The sequence below is a fragment of the Panulirus ornatus genome, chromosome 63, assembly GCF_036320965.1.
Source record: "Panulirus ornatus isolate Po-2019 chromosome 63, ASM3632096v1, whole genome shotgun sequence".
Taxonomy (NCBI): Eukaryota; Metazoa; Arthropoda; class Malacostraca; order Decapoda; family Palinuridae; genus Panulirus; species Panulirus ornatus.
Genome location: NC_092286.1, coordinates 4,752,961 through 4,774,781, shown reverse-complemented (window position 1 = coordinate 4,774,781; position 21,821 = coordinate 4,752,961). Strand labels below are relative to the sequence as shown.

Here is a 21,821-nt window from a genome sequence, read left to right as displayed (position 1 = left end):
CCTACCTGGAATGTAACAGCACCACACACAATGATGACATGGCTGTGTTCACAGCATTATCATAAGGTCTGCAATCAATTCTGTGTTGTTTAATCAATATACTTTTTCCAACTTGTTCGCAATTTCCTATGAAGGCAAGGTAACAACAGGAATAGATGAAGAAGACATGGCCTCATTCACTCAAAGCCACTCTCTATATGTCATCTTTAATGCACTAAAAACAGACACCCCCATCCAAAATCAGACTCCATAATACTTTCCATGGTTTCCCCAACAGTTTCCTATGCCCTGGTTCAGCCCATTAAAGAATGTCATCCCATGTATATCATATCGCTCCAATTCACTGCATCCCTTAACCATCTCATACCCTCGTGCTTGTGCATTTTCTGACCCTGCAAAGCATCTTTCACTTCATCCTTCCATCTCCTTAGTTCACCCCCTTTCCTTGCTCCCCTCACTGCTGATACGAATGCATTCTTAATCATCCACTCCATACTTATCCTTTTCATATATCCAAACCATTTCAGCACACCCTCTTCAGTTCTCTTATACATGCTCCTCTTACTACTACACCTCTCTCTTACCCTAAAATTTCTTTTTCAATCAACCCTGCTCACACTACATAATGTCCTCAAACCTTGTTTCTCAATTCTGTACATTTCAATCTTAAGACAATAATTTTTTGCCAACCATGCATAATTCTGAAAACACTGTGAGTCATTTCTAAAGAAAATTTCATTCTAAAAAGCATATACCTACAGAAAAAACAAGTTAATCACCTTGAGCCCCTTTGGTTGTGGGTCATGTCGGACTGTTAGTATGACTTCATTTGGTGGATTGAGTAGAGCCATGACAGCTTCTTGATGTGATGCACCTGTCATGTCTATTCCATTGACATCCAAGATACGATCACCCATCCGAAGCTTTCCTGTTCTGTGAGCTGCTCCACCCGCAGTGATCTGAATAAAACTCTCTAGTTAAAACATGAAAAACGTGCATCTTATCATAAAAAGAAATGGTGTGTACTAAAGGGCCATGAGCAAACTGTAATCTATCTTTTAAGATTTTTCTCAACTTCATTTTTTCTCACACTCCCCCAAGCAAAGACATCAGCTTTTACAGTTTCTCACTTGAGTTTACCACCAGGTTCAAGTCATTTGCACACAAAAACAGGAAAGTGTTACTGTCTGGGACCTGGAACATTCCCTTCCCTAGCAAAATTTGGTTCGTTCCTTTATGTCTCGCATACATGTGGGCTCTTGGAACTCCATCCAAACAAAAAATATCTCCACCTTTCACATAACAAATGACAACACATAACTTACACAAATGTTTAAGACAAAAATTTCATTTATCCCCCAGGATACTGGAGTAAGAAAACCATTAATGTATTTCCTCCACACTGTATAAGGCAATTAAGAGGGATAGGAGAAGGGAGGTAGAAACTCTCCCCTCATATACTTTCACTTTTTAAAACTTTTCATCCTGACACCTGGGGTGTCAGGATGAAGAGATAAGTGCTATGTTTGGTGAATGAAGTCTAGATACTTTGGCTCTGAGTGAAACAAAGCATTAGGACCTCACTCTTTAAAAGGGTGAGAGGCATGCACTAGACAGAGTGAAATGGACCTGCTGAGGTGACAGCTGTCTTTAGGTTGACCTTGGGCATCTAATGTGGTTAAGATAAACCACTGAGTAATCTGTGGGGCTCAGCAGTGAATAACAAGCTCTGGTTTCAGTACACTATACACAACAGATATATTCTCGATATGTACACATAAGGCCACGGGTATATAAAAAAAAAATCATTCTTACATTACCTAATGTGAAACTGCAAAGAAGTTTGAGCTATTATTCTCAATTTGTCATAAGAATCCAAAACAAGAAACAAGAAATGTTTGCCTGATTCAATCACTGTGATTGACAGCTATTCTGCAATAAACGTGCAAGTGCCTTTAAAGACAGGCCTAATTAAGCATAACATGGCATATCATCTTTGGATGGTCAAGCTAATGCATAAGAAAGAGATTAATTGGTTATTAGGCAAGTCAATGTGCAGCATGACAGGTAAGTTCCAGCACATTTTGTCTCAAAAGTTAAAATCTTGGGTTGCTAGAAGAGGCAAAGATATTCATATTGTCAGAAAGTTTACCTCTGAAGGGCAAGTCAGAGCATATATATCTGTAGTTTGTTGTCAAGCACATAAAATTATGACTGAAAACTCACTTTTGATATATATATTCCTGGGTCATCAGGTGAGGTGCCAAACGGAACACAGAAATGATCTGACCCTCCAATAATACTTAATCCTAAAGGTCCTCCATCTTTATATAACGTTACTTCCTGAAATGAAACAGTGAAGCAGAATGAAAAACTAATCCTTATATCTTACACAGGAAAATACAAAGTACATAAACACTAAAAATTATGAAACCTGTGCCATATTGCATCTGTAACTGGCACAATATTCCATGAGGTTTGGTGGAATTTCCTTAACATAGCGAGTTTTAATTTGAAATTTAGGACAACAGTATCACCCTGGAATGTAAAACTATCTATCACTAAGCTCTTACATTCTGCTGAAAGCCATTTCTAATTTACTACTTGCAGTAATCCTTACTTATTTACTAGTCAAATGTGAGTTCAATTATCTTAAGCTTTTAATGATACCCCCACTAATGCAAGAAAAAGACATATAGGTTTAAAAAGAAAAAGACAAGTAGGTTTAAAAAATATTTTCAAGCAAATTTATGGGAACCCATGCAAAATTCCTTCAACTCCAAACTATAATTTTAAGATACTGCACACTAAACAGGCCTCTTTTTACAACCAACAAACTTTTTCCTGTTAAGATTATAATTATTATCTCAGTCTCTATACGGCTATGCACATTCCTTCATCATGAGGATTCTTTCAGAGACATTATCTTGTCCTTACACCATACCTCTAGTCTTAAAACTTAATCTATTCCCAGATGTATCACTCATAATTCCTCATTCATTTATTTTCTCAATACAGTACTCTAAAATCACCTAAATGATACTCTGTTCCTGCCACCTGGTTTAGGAGAAAAAAGGTAGAAAAGTATGAAAAAATCAGTCAACAATATTGTTTTAAATTCCCATTAACTTGAGAAGGATCAAATGCATACATCAGCACTCACTTGCATGTATCTTTAACTTAAGAAATATTTACCACAATAGGTTGACTTTAACACAACAATATTACTATTTAATTTTTCAACCTATACACCATTAATTAACCCTCAAGCAGGTGCCAACATCATATGATGCTGTCTTGGATACTGGCTGCCAACATCATATAATGTTCTCTTACAAAATGGGGCTAAAATCCTATTATGTTTCAAGTTCCTCCACCTCTCTTTAAGCTGCTAGCTCATTTATGGTAACATTAGTCTCTCCTATTGTCTTGCAGGGGCAAGAAAAATTCTGCATTCCTCAGAATTCCTACAACCACCATGGTAGAAGTTTGTCCCTTAACCTCTCAGGTCATAAGTACACTGATCCTGTGGGAATTATGAAGATTGTTGGATGAACTATGTGATGAAGCAGATCACTCATCAGATTTATCTGATGATTAGGAAAAAGAACAACAACATGTGAAATGAGAAATAAGTGACTCAGTGGATTAATTTGGTAGAAGAAAAGAGGAAAATGGTCAGTATGGTACATGGAAGACACTTCATACCCCTAGTCCCTAATTTCCATAAGTGTAATCCCAGGGTGGTGGAAAACTAGGGCATAACAAATGATAGTAAAATGCAAGGATATTTCGAAGCATATCTTAACTGTAAAGTAATATCTAGAGTAGTACAGTTCTGCACTGCATTTTTGCATTGAAATTAAACATAGTAAGTGATGGCAAGACATAAACAAACAATAATCACCATAAAATTTATGTTTACTGATACATCTTCTGTAGGAGCAGTAGATAGGGAGTAGTTGGTAGGAGCATTAGATCGAAGTAATCAGTAGGAACATTAGGTAGCAGCTTCAGCAAACACTGAACTAGAGTCGCCCTCTGCCAGTGGCCTGCTAAGGGTAAGGCACTAAAGGCTAAGAAGTGACACTAGAGTTCACTTGTTATTGTGACTGTTGCCATGGCCACCCCTCTGAGGGAGTTCTAAGTGGAACAAGCATCAGAGATATAGACAGATAAATAGATAGATCGATCTTCTGTCATCTGAAGTTACTTTATCAAAACTTTTAATGTCATCTCCTCTTCTGGGGTCCCTAGAGGCCCAGATCCTTGAATTCTGTCCCACAATCCCTGCTGTCTCAGTTGGCCTAGGTCCAATATATAAAATAAATCATGTGTGTGTGTGTATATATATTACCATAACTTCAACAGTTTGTGACTTAATTATCTGCAATAAATTTGTAATGCATTTTCTAGTGATAAAAATGGGTTGGGGGAAGAGCATGGACAGTATCCCAAGTGAAAATGCTAGAACAGGTCTAGAAGTGATGATTATTACTTTTGTGGAGAATAACTTTGTGCTAGCTTATGTTAATGCAGTGTTGATACAGCTGAAGCATTATGTTTACAAGTATTTCATTCATATGTTTGCCATTAAATGTTCTATTTCTGGTTTCAGTTCAATCAAACACAATATACATCATACACCCAAACAATAAAAATATTTCTCCCGCGTTAGCGAGGTAGCACAAGGAAACAGACGAAAGAATGGCCCAACCCACCCACATACACATGTATATACATACACGTCCACACATGCACATATACATACCTATACATCTCAACATATACATATATATATACACACAGACATATAAATATATACACATGTACATAATTCATACTGTCTGCCCTTATTTATTCCCATCGCCACCCCGCCACACATAAAATGAAAACCCCCTCCCCCCGCATGTGCGTGAGGTAGCGCTAGGAAAAGACAACAAAGGCCACATTCGTTCACACTCAGTCTCTAGCTGTCATGTGTAATGCACAAAAATTACAGCTCCCTTTCCACATACAGGCCCCACAAAACTTTCCATGGTTTACCCCAGATGCTTCACATGCCCTGGTTCAATCCATTGACAGCACGTCGGCCCCGGTATACCACATCGTTCCAATTCACTCTATTCCTTGTACACCTTTCACTCTCCTGTATGATCAGGCCCAGATCGCTCAGAATCTTTTTCACTTCATCCTTCCACCTCCAATTTCGTCTCCTGCTTCTCCTTGCTCCCTCCACTTCTGACACAGATATCCTCTTGGTCAATCTTTCCTCACTCATTCTTTGCATGTGTCCAAACCATTTCAACACACCCTCTTTTGCTCTCTCAACCACATTCTTTTTATTACCACACATCTCTCTTACCCTTTCATTACTTACTCGATCAAACCACCTCACAACACATATTGTCCTCAATCATCTCATTTTCAGCACATCCACCCTCCTCCACACAACTCTATCTATAGCCCACACCTCACAACCATATAACATTGTTGGAACCACTATTCCTTCAAACATAGGAATTTTTGCTTTCCAAGATAGCATTCTCAACTTCCACATATTTTTCAACACTCCCAGAACTTTCGCCCCCTCCCCCCACCCTATGATTCACTTCCGCTTCCATGGTTCCATCCGCTGCCAAATCCACTCCCAGATATCTAAAACACTTCACTTCCTCCAGTTTTTCTCCATTCAAACTTACCTCCCAATTGACTTGACCCTCAACCCTACTGTACCTAATAACCTTGCTCTTATTCACATTTACTCTCAGCTTTCTCCTTTCAAACACTTTATCAAACTCAGTCACCAGCTTCTGCAGTTTCTCACACGAATCAGCCACCAGCCCTGTATCATCAGCGAACAACAACTGACTCACTTTCCAAGCTCTCTCATCCACAACAGACTGCATACTTGCCCCTCTTTCCAAAACTCTTGCCTTCACCTTCCTAACAACCCCATCCATAAACAAATTTAACAACCATGGAGACATCATGCACACGTGTATATATGTATATGTCTATGTATATATATGTATATATATAGTGGTTGTTTAATTTGTTTATGGATGGGGTTGTTAGGGAGGTGAATGCAAGAGTTTCGGAAAGAGGGGCAAGTATGAGGTCTGTTGGGGATGAGAGAGCTTGGGAAGTGAGTCAGTTGTTGTTCGCTGATGTTACAGCGCTGGTGGCTGATTCATGTGAGAAACTGCAGAAGCTGGTGACTGAGTTTGGTAAAGTGTGTGAAAGAAGAAAGTTAAGAGTAAATGTGAATAAGAGCAAGGTAATTAGGTACAGTAGGGTTGAGGGTCAAGTCAACTGGGAGGTAAGTTTGAATGGAGAAAAACTGGAGGAAGTAAAGTGTTTTAGATATCTGGGAGTGGATCTGGCAGCGGATGGAACCATGGAAGCGGAAGTGGATCATAGGGTGGGGGAGGGGGCGAAAATCCTGGGAGCCTTGAAGAATGTGTGGAAGTCGAGAACATTATCTCGGAAAGCAAAAATGGGTATGTTTGAAGGAATAGTGGTTCCAACAATGTTGTATGGTTGCGAGGCGTGGGCTGAGGATAGAGTTGTGCGCAGGAGGATGGATGTGCTGGAAATGAGATGTTTGAGGACAATGTGTGGTGTGAGGTGGTTTGATCGAGTAAGTAACGTAAGGGTAAGAGAGATGTGTGGAAATAAAAAGAGAGTGGTTGAGAGAGCAGAAGAGGGTGTTTTGAAATGGTTTGGGCACATGGAGAGAATGAGTGAGGAAAGATTGACCAAGAGGATATATGTGTCGGAGGTGGAGGGAACGAGGAGAAGTGGGAGACCAAATTGGAGGTGGAAAGATGGAGTGAAAAAGATTTTGTGTGATCGGGGCCTGAACATGCAGGAGGGTGAAAGGAGGGCAAGGAATAGAGTGAATTGGATCGATATGGTATACCGGGGTTGACGTGCTGTCAGTGGATTGAAGCAGGGCATGTGAAGCGTCTGGGGTAAACCATGGAAAGCTGTGTAGGTATGTATATTTGCGTGTGTGGACATATGTATATACATGTGTATGGGGGTGGGTTGGGCCATTTCTTTCGTCTGTTTCCTTGCGCTACCTCGCAAACGCGGGAGACAGCGACAAAGCAAAAAAAAAGAAAAAAAAAATATAGTGAAATGTATATGTATGTATGTATATGAGCACGTAAGGGCATTTATGTATATACATGTGTATGTGGGTGGGTTGGACCATTTCTTGTCTGTTTTCCTTGTCCTACCTCGCTAACGAGGGAGATGGCAGTTCAGTATAATAAACAGAATATATAAATCTATTCTATTGATCTATATCTATGACACCTGTACCCTCCATAACTGGTGAATTCCAGCGCGGCATTCTAGCCTTTACTCAACGTTCCTATGGATTACTTCTACCTAATGTGTCTATTTAATGTTTCAACCTATTACTTTTACCTTATGCTCCTGTCTACTGTTCCTACCTACCACGACTATTACGACCCATAGCTCCTGTCTCATGTTCCTACCTACTTCTATATATTGCTCCTGCCATTTTACCAAAAGGCTGGGCTAGTGTATAGTGCTTACTGCAGGAATAATCAAGTGTTAGGAAGTATGTGCTGTGTGAGTTAAGTGTTGGCAAGTGTTATGTATGACAAGGAGAGATTGCATGTTTGTGGAAAGAATACCAGTAATCCACGGGTGGGTGAAGCAGAAAGAAAAGACAGCTACCTAGGTCAGAAGAGTGCAACTTAGATAACCACTGAAGAGTTGGTTTACTATGCAGCCATCACAAATCCCCCCTCCAATACCTAACTGGGTAGTGCTGGTAACATACCTCCCTGACTAGTGGCTGCCTACCAACTACTATCTAGCAAAAATATTTCCATTTTTGTAATACTTGACATACTGTAAAGGAAAGTCATAACAATGCAAAGTGAGCAGTGGGATATTGTTCTCTATTTGTATTTATATATTTCATCTATTATACTTTGTCGCTGTCTCCCACGTGAGTGAGGTAACGCAAGGAAACAGACAAAAGAACGGCCCAACTAACCCACATACACATGTACATATATAAACACCCACACATGCACATTTACATACATATACATTTCAATATATACATACATAAATACATATACACACATAAGACATATACATACATACACATGCACATATTCTTACTTGCTGCCTTCATCCATTCCCGTCGCCACCCCGCCACACATGAAATGGCACCCCTCTCCCCCTGTGCAAGCGCGAGGTAGCACTAGGAAAAGACAATAAAGGCCACATTTGTTCACACTCAGTCTCTAGCTGTCATGTGTAATGCACCAAAACCACAGCTCCCCTTCCACATCCAGGCCCCACACAACTTTCCATGGTTTATCCCAGATGCTTCACATGCCCTCGCTCAATCCACTGACAGCATGTCAGCCCCAGTATACCACATTGAACCAATTCACTATTCTTTGCAAGCCTTTCACCCTCCTGTATGTACAGGCCCCGATCGCTCAAAATCTTTTTCACTCCATCTTTCCACCTCCAATTTGGTCTCCCACTTCTCATTCCCTCCAACTCCAACACATATATCCTCTTTGTCAATCTTTCCTCACTCATTCTCTCCATGTGATTAAACCATTTCAATACACCCTCTTCTGCTCTCTCAACCACACTCTTTTTATTACCACACATCTCTCTCACCCTTTCATTACTTACTCGATCAAACCACCTCACACCACATATTGTCCTCAAACATCTCATTTCCAACAGATCACCCTCCTCTGCACAACCCTATCTATAGCCCATGCCTCGCAACCATATAACATTATTGGAACCACTATTCCTTCAAACATACCCATTTTTGCTCTCCAAGATAACATTCTTGCCTTCCACACATTCTTCAATGCTCCCAGAACCTTCACCCCCTCCCCCACCCTGTGTCTCACTTCCGCTTCCATGATTCCATCCGCTGCTAAATCCACTCTCATACATCTAAAACAATTCACTTCCTCCAGTTTTTCTCTATTCAAACTTACCTCTCAACCCTACTGAACCTAATAACCTTGCTCTTATTCACATTTACTCTCAGTTTTCGTCTTTCACACACTTTACCAAACTCAGTCACCAGCTTCTGCAGTTTCTCACCCAAATCAGCCATCAGCGCTGTATCATCAGCGAACAACAATTGACTCACTTCTCAAGCCCTCTCATCCACAACAGACTGCATACTTGCCCCTCTCTCCAAAACTCTTGCATTTACCTCCCTAAGAACCCCATCCATAAACAAATTAAACAACCATGGAGACATCACGCACCCCTGCCACAACCAAGATTCACTGGGAACCAATCACTTTCTTCTCTTCCTACTCATACACATGCCTTACATCCTCGATAAAAATATTTTCACTGCTTCTAGCAACTTACATTAGTATGGGTAATAAGTGCTGAGCATACTTAAGTGGCATTGTATTTAGAGGCTCTTTGTTTCAATGTGTAGGTGATGACTGTTTGTGGTTACTAAAAAGCCAGTGATTATCCTGATATCTCTACTCTGTGCGGACTGCAGCTCTGTTGTATAAACTTTTAATAGGGTGGCTAACCAGGCACATAAGGTATAGTTTAGATTGAAGAGGATGACTTGTTGAACAGAAAACTAAGATTTTTTTTTTCCTTGTCCAAATCCATTATCTGCTAGTGGTCTGAGGGAATTTAGTTTGTTTGTTGGTTTTGTGTTGATGTTTGTGGTGTGAGGGGTGATTATCATGTGCATGTTGTATATTTTGTCCAGAATTGCTGGTATTTTGTTGAGTGGGAGAGATTGTCCATTTAAGGTGACAAGAAGGTGCGGGATGGATTCGTGTCTGTCTTGGGTTAAAATGCCAATCACTGAGGACCTTTGTGGAGATGCAGTCTTTATGTTCAGGGTGAGCTCGTGTTCTAATTTTGTAGTGTTCCACGTTTGTTGTTACATCAGTGGTGTCAAGATACTGTGATGTGACCCTGAGGTACTATGTATATGAGAGGACCTCCCTGGTGAAGTTAGCAAGAGGTAATGGGAAGTCTTGTACGAAGAAACTGAAGAGGGCTGGACAAAGATATGCTCCAGGAAGAACTCCATTTGTGTCACAGGAGGCACATACTGCAGCTATTTTGTTGTGATAGTAGCGGTGGCAGGCAACCACCAATCAGGGAGGTATGAGTGCCTAGGTCTTGGAAGGGATAGTAATGGTGGTGCAGTAAGCCAGCACTGTGGCATTTGTTACAAATCTCTTTTCAGGCTCAGACAACTGCCTTCTTTTATCTCCTAGCCTCATCCACATGTGGGCTGCAGGTATTCAACCCAAGTCCTGCATTGTTTTTTCTCAAATATAACACCTCCCAACATCTGGCTCATATATCTTATCTTCTTTTTCTATTTCTTCTTACCTTTTAATTTTTCAGAATTTATGGCAACACAACCAACTAATTCTTTAGTGCCAATTTGGATTGATGCCACCAGTCGAGAAGGGTGGGGTCAATCCCAGGGCCCATTTGAACCCTATCAAGCAACTAAGATCTACCCCACTTACATAGCTACAGCCTCTAGACCCAGCTCTTTTTGTATCCATTTCAGCAACATCTGCAGCCTTGAGTTAAACTTCCCTCTGTTGAACACCACCTGTCTACCTCAACCACTGATCTCTTTCTTCTGTTTAACTCAAATGTCCAAGGGTGCATCTTCTCTATACTAACAAATCACCAGCTACAATCTTCACCATCAGTTCCACTTCAAGGTTGAGTTTGTGCCTATTGCAGTATAAAAACACCTACTATTCACCTCGTGGATCTTGAATCTCCAAACTCTAATATCACCTGGCTCAAAATGTTTCAACCTTCTACTACCTTGCTTTAATGCTTTGCTTACCCCCAACCCACCCATACACACAAACAAAAAAAGAATCCGATTTGTACAAATCTTCAACAACTGCCTTCTTGCCACAAAGATCTGCTCTCTTCACATCCACATGCTGAGATTCTCTATGCAGGGGATTTCACTTTAAACCAAAAGGATTGGTTAGGCTTTAGCCTGAATGATTCTACTGGTGTCAATAAGCTGGAATCATAAGTGGAGACTCTTTTGCCATGACCATCCCCTTTGATGGGATTTCTTGGAGAGGATGGGCATCTATCTATATCTCTGATGCCTGTTCCACTCTGGAACTCCGCAAGGGGATGGCCACAGCAATAGAATCTCCATAACTAGTGAACTCTAGTACTGCTTCTTAGCCTTTAGTGTCTCACCTTTTAACAGGCCACTGGCAGAGGGCAAGTCTAGCTCCTGTCTAATGTTTCTACCCACTACTTCTACCTAATGTTCTATCAAATATTTCTACCCAATACTCATAACTATTGCTCCCACCATATTACCAGAAGGCAGTCATCAATCAGAGATACAGCTTGATAGACAGACAGAACCTCACCTGCAATTGACTTTACACATAAAGCTTTAGAAATATCCTTGCTCATGGCATACCTTGCTCAATCTTTTGTACAACATTTACATTTTCTTTAATACAAAGCGTCCAACCTTTTCTATTCTTCTCAGTGAATGATGAGGAACATTCTAAAGCTATCCATATCATATTATCGATTACTATCTAATTCACATCTTCCATTATTGTGTATCCATCACATCATCATTACTCACTCCGTATACCCTTCTAGAAAATCCCACATCCAACAACAAAAACCTTAAGATTTCTACATAACTCAACAGACGCTGGACAGAGAATGAGTTTTAAATTCCTAGTAATATCATACTCCTAATCTACCACATCATAACAATAAAAAATGTATACAGTAGCATGTTTTCCATAGCACAGTCTCTCCCCAATAAGAAGTGCTATATATAGACCTTTTACAAAATCAAATATCCTTGTAAATTTGAATGATTTAGCTCCTCTCTACAAACATATAAAAAGTACAATTAAGAAACAATTGAAAATATATACACCAAAAATTATCAAAATTTCAAGCTTACAAAAGTTTTACACATGTGAAGACTCAAAATATTTCAAATTAATTTAAGCCACAACTATGCAATCATAACAATGACGTATCTTCATCTGTTTCCTGATGCTACCTTGCTGACGCCTGAAACGGCGATCAAGTATGGTAAATAAACATATATATTTATTATTATTACTTATCGTTATCATCATTATTATCATTATTATCATTATTATTATTATTACTATTAATATTATTATTATTATTATAATTATTATTATTATTATTATTGTTATCTTTTTTTATACTATTCGCCATTTCCCGTGAAAAAAAATAATCATTATTATTATTATTATTATCATTATTATCACAATTAACTGCTGTTTCCCGCATCAGAGAGGAAGCATCAGGAAACAGACGAAGAATGGCCCATCCACTCACATACACACACACACACACACATATATATATATATATATATATATATATTATATATATTATTATTATCATTATTACTATTATTAATATTATCATTATTTTCTTTTTCTTTCATACTATTCGCCATTTCCTACGCTAGCGAGGTAGCGTTAAGAACAGAGGACTGGGCCTTTGATGATATATCCTCACCTGGCCCCCTTCTCTGTTCATTCTTTTGGAAACAGATAAAGAAAGACCTGTCCACTCATATACACATATATATACATGACACATATATATACATGCATGGACATACATGTACATATACATACATACACATATCAACATATGCATATGTCTCTAATTTAAGATATTTCTCCTTTATAGAAAGCTCATTCCTTATATGTTCATGGACTTCCTGTTTGTTAGCATTAATAACTGTCAGATGCATGAGCATTTATTAGTGACTATACAACCCCTGGGGATAAGTAGAAAAGAAAACTATCCTCTTATTCCCTAAATACCATCGAATGTGACTAAAAAGGGATGGGATCAAGGAGCTTGAAACCCTAACCTTCTTAGTTAATTTCATAAGGTGGAAACAAGGAACCAATGAAGGAGTGCTCATCTTCTTCAAAGGCTCAGACTGGGTGTCTAATGTGCATGGACGTAACCAGGACTTATAAGGAGACATGGGTAGTATGTCTACTGTAAGGATCCTGGATGTCACGGCTCTGGGAGAAAATAAGATGGTAGAATAGCTTGGAAATATACTTATAGGGTAAAGTCTAGGGCTGGTGCAAGGGTGAGAGCAAAGGAGAGGACAGCACTTCTGCTGAGTTTGGGAATGTGTGAAATATTAAAAGAAAGTTAGCTCTAAGCTTCAGTTGGCAAATATGAAAAAAGAACATGATAGGTGTATTCTTATGCATTTTATAACAAGAGAAATGAGGAAGTGAGGTGATTGTTCTCAGAGAAGATGAATAACTACTAGAGATGGGTGATTTGAGTGCGAGAGAGTGTGATAAAAGCAGCTGAAGGTAAAATCTGGGGACGATGAGTACCCAGTATGAGCAAATATGGTGAACAGCTTGTGGAGTAATGTGTCACAAAACGAAAGGTGATACAGTTGTTTTCATAATTGTTTGCCATACATATCTTATGATAGTGAAGTAGCATCAGGAACAGAAGAAAAATCTCAATTGCTCATGTCCACTCTCTAGCTGTCATGTATAATGCACCAAAACCAAGTTTCCTCTCCACAACTAGGCCCTAGAGACCTTTCTGAAGTCACCCCTGACCACTTTATATGTTGTAGGTCAGTTCACTGACAGCATGTCACCCATGTATGCCATATTGCTCTAATTCATCCTATCCCATACATATCTCACAACCTCCTGCATGTTCAGGCCCCAAACACTCAAAACCTCTTTTATTCAACATTTCACCTCCTCACCACCCCTGATTTAATTAATCCCTTACTGTCTTTCTAAACTATCCTTTCCAACCCTCAAAATTTTCACTCTGTTCAAAAAATGTATTTTACTTTTCAGTTTCAAAGATTTTCATATAACAATAACTTCCATAGTGTTTTTCATCCATTACTTTCAATGCAATAAGGTAAAAGGAATGCAGGAGAGTCTTTGAGATGTAAATGTGATTAGAGTTGCAGTTGATGGGATATATATTTCTTAGTTGAGGCAAGGGTGAAAGTTATAGTGGCTCTAGGAAGAGGAATGACATGGGTAGAAAGATGGTTGTGAAAGTTAGTGACCTTGGAAAAGAGGCTTGTGCATACGATATCTGGAAAGGATGGGCAAACAACAGTAAAGAGTGAGAGTATGCGAAGTTAGGGGAGTGGTTGAGGTTCTGAAGGTACTCAGGTAAGCACTGCTCACATGTCTAGGAGAGAAATGTGGCATGTGAAAAGTGGGAAGTGGGCATGTGAATGGTTGGATGAGGATGTTAAATTGCTTGTGAAGGGTAAAAAGAAAGGTATTTGGGTGTTACCTGCAAGGAAGGAATGCAAGTGATTAGTCAATCCTCTGGAAGTGGTGGGAAGTGAAAAGAAGGTGCAAAGGCTGAGAAAGGAAGCAAACTTCACAGAGAAAGAGAAAACTTTCTGGAAGGAGGAGAATAGTTTGAAGTGAACAAATGGGAGATCATTTAAGGGAGCAGATGGGAAAGTGGTAACAGGCAAAGAAGGGGCGAAGAAGAAATGGATTATTGTGAAGGACTGCTGAATGTATTAGATAATAGGTTGGTAAGTAATAATTGGTAGGCAGTCAAGGACCGGGGAGGTACATTACCAGTACTGCCTGCCTGAATATCAGGAGGATTAGTGACGGATGCGTAGTGAGTCAGCACTTGAGTAGTTCTCAAGCTGCACTCCTCTGATCCAGGTAGCTCTCTTTTTTATCTGCCTCATCCACACACGGACTATTGGCATTTTGTCCACAAACATACAATCTCTCCTTGTCTTACATAACACTTTAAACACTTAACTCACACAGGTTCATTCTGTAGTAGCAGGTGGGAACATTTACACAAGAGCATCAGGTAGCAACATTAGGTAGAAGCAGTAGGTAGGAACATTAGGAAGGAGTATTAGGTAAAAGGAGTCAGTAAGATCGGGGCCTGAACATGCAGGAGGGTGAAAGGCGGGCAAGGAATAGAGTGAATTGGATTGATGTGGTATACCCGGGTTGACGTGCTGTCAGTGGATTGAATCAGGGCATGTGAAGCGTCTGGGGTAAACCATGGAAAGTTCTGTGGGGCCTGGATGTTGAAAGGGAGCTGTGGTTTCGGGCATTATTGCATGACAGCTAGAGACTGAGTGTGAACGAATGGGGCCTTTGTTGTCTTTTCCTAGCGCTACCTCGCACACATGAGTGGGGAGGGGGATGGTATTCCATGTGTGGTGAGGTGGTGATGGGAATGAATAAAGGCAGACAGTGTGAATTGTGTGCATGGGTATATATGTATGTGTCTGTGTGTGTATATATATGTGTACATTGAGATACATAGGTATGTATATTTGCGTGTGTGGACATGTAAGTATATACATTTGTATGGGGATGGGTTGGGCCATTTCTTTCGTCTGTTTCCTTGCGCTACCTCGCAAACGCGGGAGACAGCGACAAAGCAAACTAAAAAAATAAAAAAAAATATAAGAACATTAGGTAGGAACCTCTGCTAACACTGCTCAAAAGTTACCCTCAGCTAGTGGCCTGTAAAGGGTGAAGCATCAAAGGCTAAGAAGCAACACAATAGTTTCACTAGTTATGGAGACTAATGACGTGGCCAAGCCCTTGAAGGAGTTCCAGTTGGGAACAGGCGTCAGAGATATAGACTGATAGACAGATAGACAAAGCAAACTAAAAAAATAAAAAAAAATATAAGAACATTAGGTAGGAACCTCTGCAAACACAGCTCAAAAGTTACCCTCAGCTAGTGGCCTGTAAAGGGTGAAGCATCAAAGGCTAAGAAGCAACACAATAGTTTCACTAGTTATGGAGACTAATGACGTGGCCAAGCCCTTGAAGGAGTTCCAGTTGGGAACAGGCGTCAGAGATATAGACTGATAGATAGATTGGTTGGCAAACAGGTGTTTGGGATGTGGAGGTACACAAAGAAAGAGAGTCAAGGCAAATAGTTTGGTGAAAAGGGTACAGGTGATGAAAGTCTTACATAAGAGGAAGTGTGGCAGAGCAGCCGAAGAGGATAAAATTGCAGTCGGGTTTCTGAAAAAAAAAAAGGGGTGTGATTGTGATTCGTCAGTCATGGTTTTTAATGCATATGGCTCAAGGTGAGTTGTCTGAGAACTTTCAGAATGCCTATACACAGAGCCAGTGCATAAAGGGAAGGGGAGAGAAGTGAATGTTTGAATTACTGTGGTATTAGTCCAGCAGTCCTTAACCCTAATTTTTTCAACCACTTGCAGCCTACAGTTTTATATATGTGGTATGGAGAATGACATTTAAAGCATGTGATGTGAAGAAAGCAAGATTAAGAAAGAGACCAAGTCGCATTTGATTCGTTGCATTCTGGTTAAACAAAAGACAAAGATAAGCAAAAAATGGAACGACTTGGAAAAAGGATACATAATTTTTAAAGAAACATATTACAAGGATGTAAGGCATGTGTACGTGTAGGAAGAGAGGAAAGTGATTGGTTCTCAGTGAATGTAGGTTTGCGGCAGGGGTGTGTGATGTCTCCATGGTTGTTTAATTTGTTTATGGATGGGGTTGTTAGGGAGGTAAATGCAAGAGTTTTGGAAAGAGGGGCAAGTATGAAGTCTGTTGGGGATGAGAGAGCTTGGGAAGTGAGTCAGTTGTTGTTCGCTGATGATACAGCGCTGGTGGCTGATTCATGTGAGAAACTGCAGAAGCTGGTGACTGAGTTTGGTAAAGTGTGTGAAAGAAGAAAGTTAAGAGTAAATGTGAATAAGAGCAAGGTTATTAGGTACAGTAGGGTTGAGGGTCAAGTCAATTGGGAGGTGAGTTTGAATGGAGAAAAACTGGAGGAAGTGAAGTGTTTTAGATATCTGGGAGTGGATCTGGCAGCGGATGGAACCATGGAAGCGGAAGTGGATCATAGGGTGGGGGAGGGGGCGAAAATTCTGGGAGCCTTGAAGAATGTGTGGAAGTCGAGAACATTATCTCGGAAAGCAAAAATGGGTATGTTTGAAGGAATAGTGGTTCCAACAATGTTGTATGGTTGTGAGGCGTGGGCTATGGATAGAGTTGTGCGCAGGAGGATGGATGTGCTGGAAATGAGATGTTTGAGGACAATGTGTGGTGTGAGGTGGTTTGATCGAGTAAGTAACGTAAGGGTAAGAGAGATGTGTGGAAATAAAAAGAGCGTGGTTGAGAGAGCAGAAGAGGGTGTTTTGAAATGGTTTGGGCACATGGAGAGAATGAGTGAGGAAAGATTGACCAAGAGGATATATGTGTCGGAGGTGGAGGGAACGAGGAGAAGAGGGAGACCAAATTGGAGGTGGAAAGATGGAGTGAAAAAGATTTTGTGTGATCGGGGCCTGAACATGCAGGAGGGTGAAAGGAGGGCAAGGAATAGAGTGAATTGGAGCGATGTGGTATACCGGGGTTGACGTGCTGTCAGTGGATTGAATCAGGGCATGTGAAGCGTCTGGGGTAAACCATGGAAAGCTGTGTAGGTATGTATAGTTGCGTGTGTGGACGTATGTATATACATGTGTATGGGGGTGGGTTGGGCCATTTCTTTCGTCTGTTTCCTTGTGCTACCTCGCAAACGCGGGAGACAGCGGCAAAAAAAAAAAAAAAAAAAAAAATACAATTATAAAAAATATGCCTGGCTTTCAACTGGCCTTTATCAATTATACCTTATTTGGTATTAAACAAAATATACAGTTTTATATTGTTTTTCTGTGTACCTGAAGTACAGTATGGTTCATTTCTGATTGCTTACTTCACATTTTAATCCTTTGGAGCAGTTTTTAACATATATTACATTAATACCACCTGGGGAGGTGATAACAAGTGGTGGTGATGTGAGAAGGAGATGGAGTGAGTATTTTGAAGGTTTGTTGAATGTGTTTGATGATAGAGTGGCAGATATAGGGTGTTTGGGTCGAGGTGGTGTGCAAAGTGAGAGGGTTAGGGAAAATGATTTGGTAAACAGAGAAGAGGTAGTAAAAGCTTTGCGGAAGATGAAAGCCGGCAAGGCAGCAGGTTTGGATGGTATTGCAGTGGAATTTATTAAAAAAGGGGGTGACTGTATTGTTGACTAGTTGGTAAAGTTATTTAATGTATGTATGACTCATGGTGAGGTGCCTGAGGATTGGCGGAATGCGTGCATAGTGCCATTGTACAAAGGCAAAGGGGATAAGAGTGAGCGCTCAAATTACAGAGGTATAAGTTTGTTGAGTATTCCTGGTAAATTATATGGAAGGGTATTGATTGAGAGGGTGAAGGCATGTACAGAGCATCAGATTGGGGAAGAGCAGTGTGGTTTCAGAAGTGGTAGAGGATGTGTGGATCAGGTGTTTGCTTTGAAGAATGTATGTGAGAAATACTTAGAAAAGCAAATGGATTTGTATGTAGCATTTATGGATCTGGAGAAGGCATATGATAGAGTTGATAGAGATGCTCTGTGGAAGGTATTAAGAATATATGGTGTGGGAGGCAAGTTGTTAGAAGCAGTGAAAAGTTTTTATTGAGGATGTAAGGCATGTGTACGTGTAGGAAGAGAGGGAAATGATTGGTTCTCAGTGAATGTAGGTTTGCGGCAGGGGTGTGTGATGTCTCCATGGTTGTTTAATTTGTTTATGGATGGGGTTGTTAGGGAGGTGAATGCAAGAGTTTTGGAAAGAGGGGCAAGTATGAAGTCTGTTGGGGATGAGAGAGCTTGGGAAGTGAGTCAGTTGTTGTTCGCTGATGATACAGCGCTGGTGGCTGATTCATGTGAGAAACTGCAGAAGCTGGTGACTGAGTTTGGTAAAGTGTGTGAAAGAAGAAAGTTAAGAGTAAATGTGAATAAGAGCAAGGTTATTAGGTACAGTAGGGTTGAGGGTCAAGTCAATTGGGAGGTGAGTTTGAATGGAGAAAAACTGGAGGAAGTGAAGTGTTTTAGATATCTGGGAGTGGATCTGGCAGCGGATGGAACCATGGAAGTGGAAGTGGATCATAGGGTGGGGAAGGGGGGCGAAAATTCTGGGAGCCTTGAAGAATGTGTGGAAGTCGAGAACATTATCTCGGAAAGCAAAAATGGGTATGTTTGAAGGAATAGTGGTTCCAACAATGTTGTATGGTTGCGAAGCGTGGGCTATGGATAGAGTGGTGCGCAGGAGGATGGATGTGCTGGAAATGAGATGTTTGAGGACAGTGTGTGGTGTGAGGTGGTTTGATCGAGTAAGTAACGTAAGGGTAAGAGAGATGTGTGGAAATAAAAAGAGCGTGGTTGAGAGAGCAGAAGAGGGTGTTTTGAAGTGGTTTGGGCACATGGAGAGAATGAGTGAGGAAAGATTGACCAAGAGGATATATGTGTCGGAGGTGGAGGGAACGAGGAGAAGAGGGAGACCAAATTGGAGGTGGAAAGATGGAGTGAAGAAGATTTTGTGTGATCGGGGCCTGAACATGCAGGAGGGTGAAAGGAGGGCAAGGAATAGAGTGAATTGGAGCGATGTGGTATACCGGGGTTGACGTGCTGTCGGTGGATTGAATCGGGGCATGTGAAGCGTCTGGGGTAAACCATGGAAAGCTGTGTAGGTATGTATATTTGCGTGTGTGGACGTATGTATATACATGTGTATGGGGGTGGGTTGGGCCATTTCTTTCGTCTGTTTCCTTGCGCTACCTCGCAAACGCGGGAGACAGCAAAAAAAAAAAAAAACCACCTGTGGCACTTGCAGCCTAACTTTGATTACTCGCTAGCAAAGTGCCTGACTAGTTCATAAAAATTGTGGACCCCCGTCTTAGTCTGCTAAGTATACCTGGTACAGTGTACGTAAGAATGGTGACTGAGAGGGTGGTGGCACATACAGCATTTGATTGGGGAGAAATAACATAGCTTCAAGAGTAGCTGATGACATCTTGACCTGATGTCTGTTTTGAAAAACTTGTTTAGAAAATACTTTAAAAAAAAATTTATTTGTGGTATTTATGGATCGACAGAAAGAATATAAGGTTAATGGAGGTGCTTTGTTAAAAGTGTTACAAATATATGGTATGGTAGGAAAGCTACTACAAGTGAGATTTTATTAAGTGAATATGGCATGTATGCAAGTGGGAAGCAATGAAACTGAGTGTTCCCAGGTGAAAGTGAGTCTGTGTCAAAGGTGTGTGATGTCACCATGGCTGTTTAATCTGTTCATGGATGAGGTGGAGAGAAAGCCAAATGTGATGGTTTTGGAGAGACAGGTAAGTCTGCAGTTTGTTGGGGGGGAAAAGCCTGGTAGGTAAGTCGGCTGGTGTTTGCACATAGCATGGCTTGATGGCTGGCTAATGTTAGCAACTGCAGAAACTGGTGTCTGAGTTTGGGAGAGTGTGTGAAAGGAGGAAGTTGGGAGTTCATTTTTTTTTTTTTTTTTTTTTGCTTTGTCGCTGTCTACCGCGTTTGCGAGGTAGTGCAAGGAAACAGACGAAAGAAATGGCCCAACCCACCCCCATACACATGTATATACATACGTCCACACACGTAAATATACATACCTACACAGCTTTCCATGGTTTACCCCAGACGCTTCACATGCCTTGATTCAATCCACTGACAGCACGTCAACCCCGGTATACCACATCGCTCCAATTCACTCTATTCCTTGCCCTCCTTTCACCCTCCTGCATGTTCAGGCCCCGATCACACAAAATCTTTTTCACTCCATCTTTCCACCTCCAATCTGGTCTCCCTCTTCTCCTCGTTCTCTCCACCTCCGACACATATATCCTCTTGGTCAATCTTTCCTCTCATTCTCTCCATGTGCCCAAACCATTTCAAAACACCCTCTTCTGCTCTCTCAACCACGCTCTTTTTATTTCCACACATCTCTCTTACCCTTACGTTACTTACTCGATCAAACCACCTCACACCACACATTGTCCTCAAACATCTCATTTCCAGCACATCCATCCTCCTGCACACAACTCTATCCATAGCCCACGCCTCGCAACCATACAACATTGTTGGAACCACTATTCCTTCAAACATACCCATTTTTGCTTTCCGAGATAATGTTCTCGACTTCCATATGTGGAAGGGCAGTTCAATATGAGTGTGAAGTGTGGTGTTTTACATAACTGTGAGAAGACACAGCAGCAGATGGAACTATGGAGGTGAAGAAAACAGTATGGTGGTTGGGTGGGCAAAAGTCTTGGATGCACTGAGGAGTATGCAGAAACAGGGCTCACTGACTGAGGGCAAAGATAAATGTATTTGACGGCAGTGTAGTCCTAACAGTGCTGTATGGATGAGAGTCAAGGGCCCTAAATGCAAAAGTACAAAAAAGGGAGATGTAAATACCTATTTGCATGTTATGAAGAGAAAGTTTACACTCATGAGGCCCCCATCTCTTGTAATTTTGTTACGAGAAGAATACTTTCAAATTTTTGTAATTTGCCAGTGTTCATGATCTCCTTGCTTTGAAGTAGTTTTTGATGTATGTTGCATGATTACCACATGTGGCACTTGCAGCAGGTCACTGATTACTTACTAGCAAAGTGGCTGACTAGTTCATAAAATCTGCAGACCCCTTTATTAGCTTGGTGAGTATACCAGGTAAGTTGTATATGAAAGTGATGACTGAGAGGGTGGTGGCATGCATGGAGCATCAGATGAGAAAAAATTTGGCTTTACATCCTTCATAACCACCCTCTTTCTCAGCTTCTGATCAAGGTCTTTGGTATCTCTGGTGCTGCGGCCTGTGAGGAACTGATTAGTCAACATCATTCAGATGA

At 40.7% G+C, this 21,821-nt stretch overlaps 1 protein-coding gene across 14 annotated transcripts in view; it reads right to left on the bottom strand.

Annotated features, from left to right (window-relative positions):
• Positions 1 to 21,821, bottom strand: part of LOC139745942 (protein lap4-like) — a 556,451-nt gene that overhangs the window by 234,335 nt on the left and 300,295 nt on the right. For all 14 annotated transcript variants that reach the window (XM_071656641.1, XM_071656649.1, XM_071656646.1 and 11 more), the window contains 2 exons: positions 2,227 to 2,343; positions 780 to 959 (listed from right to left, as the gene is read on the bottom strand). In XM_071656641.1, coding sequence (XP_071512742.1) covers positions 780 to 959; positions 2,227 to 2,343 — 297 coding nt within the window. The remainder of the gene's footprint in view (positions 1 to 779; positions 960 to 2,226; positions 2,344 to 21,821) is intronic.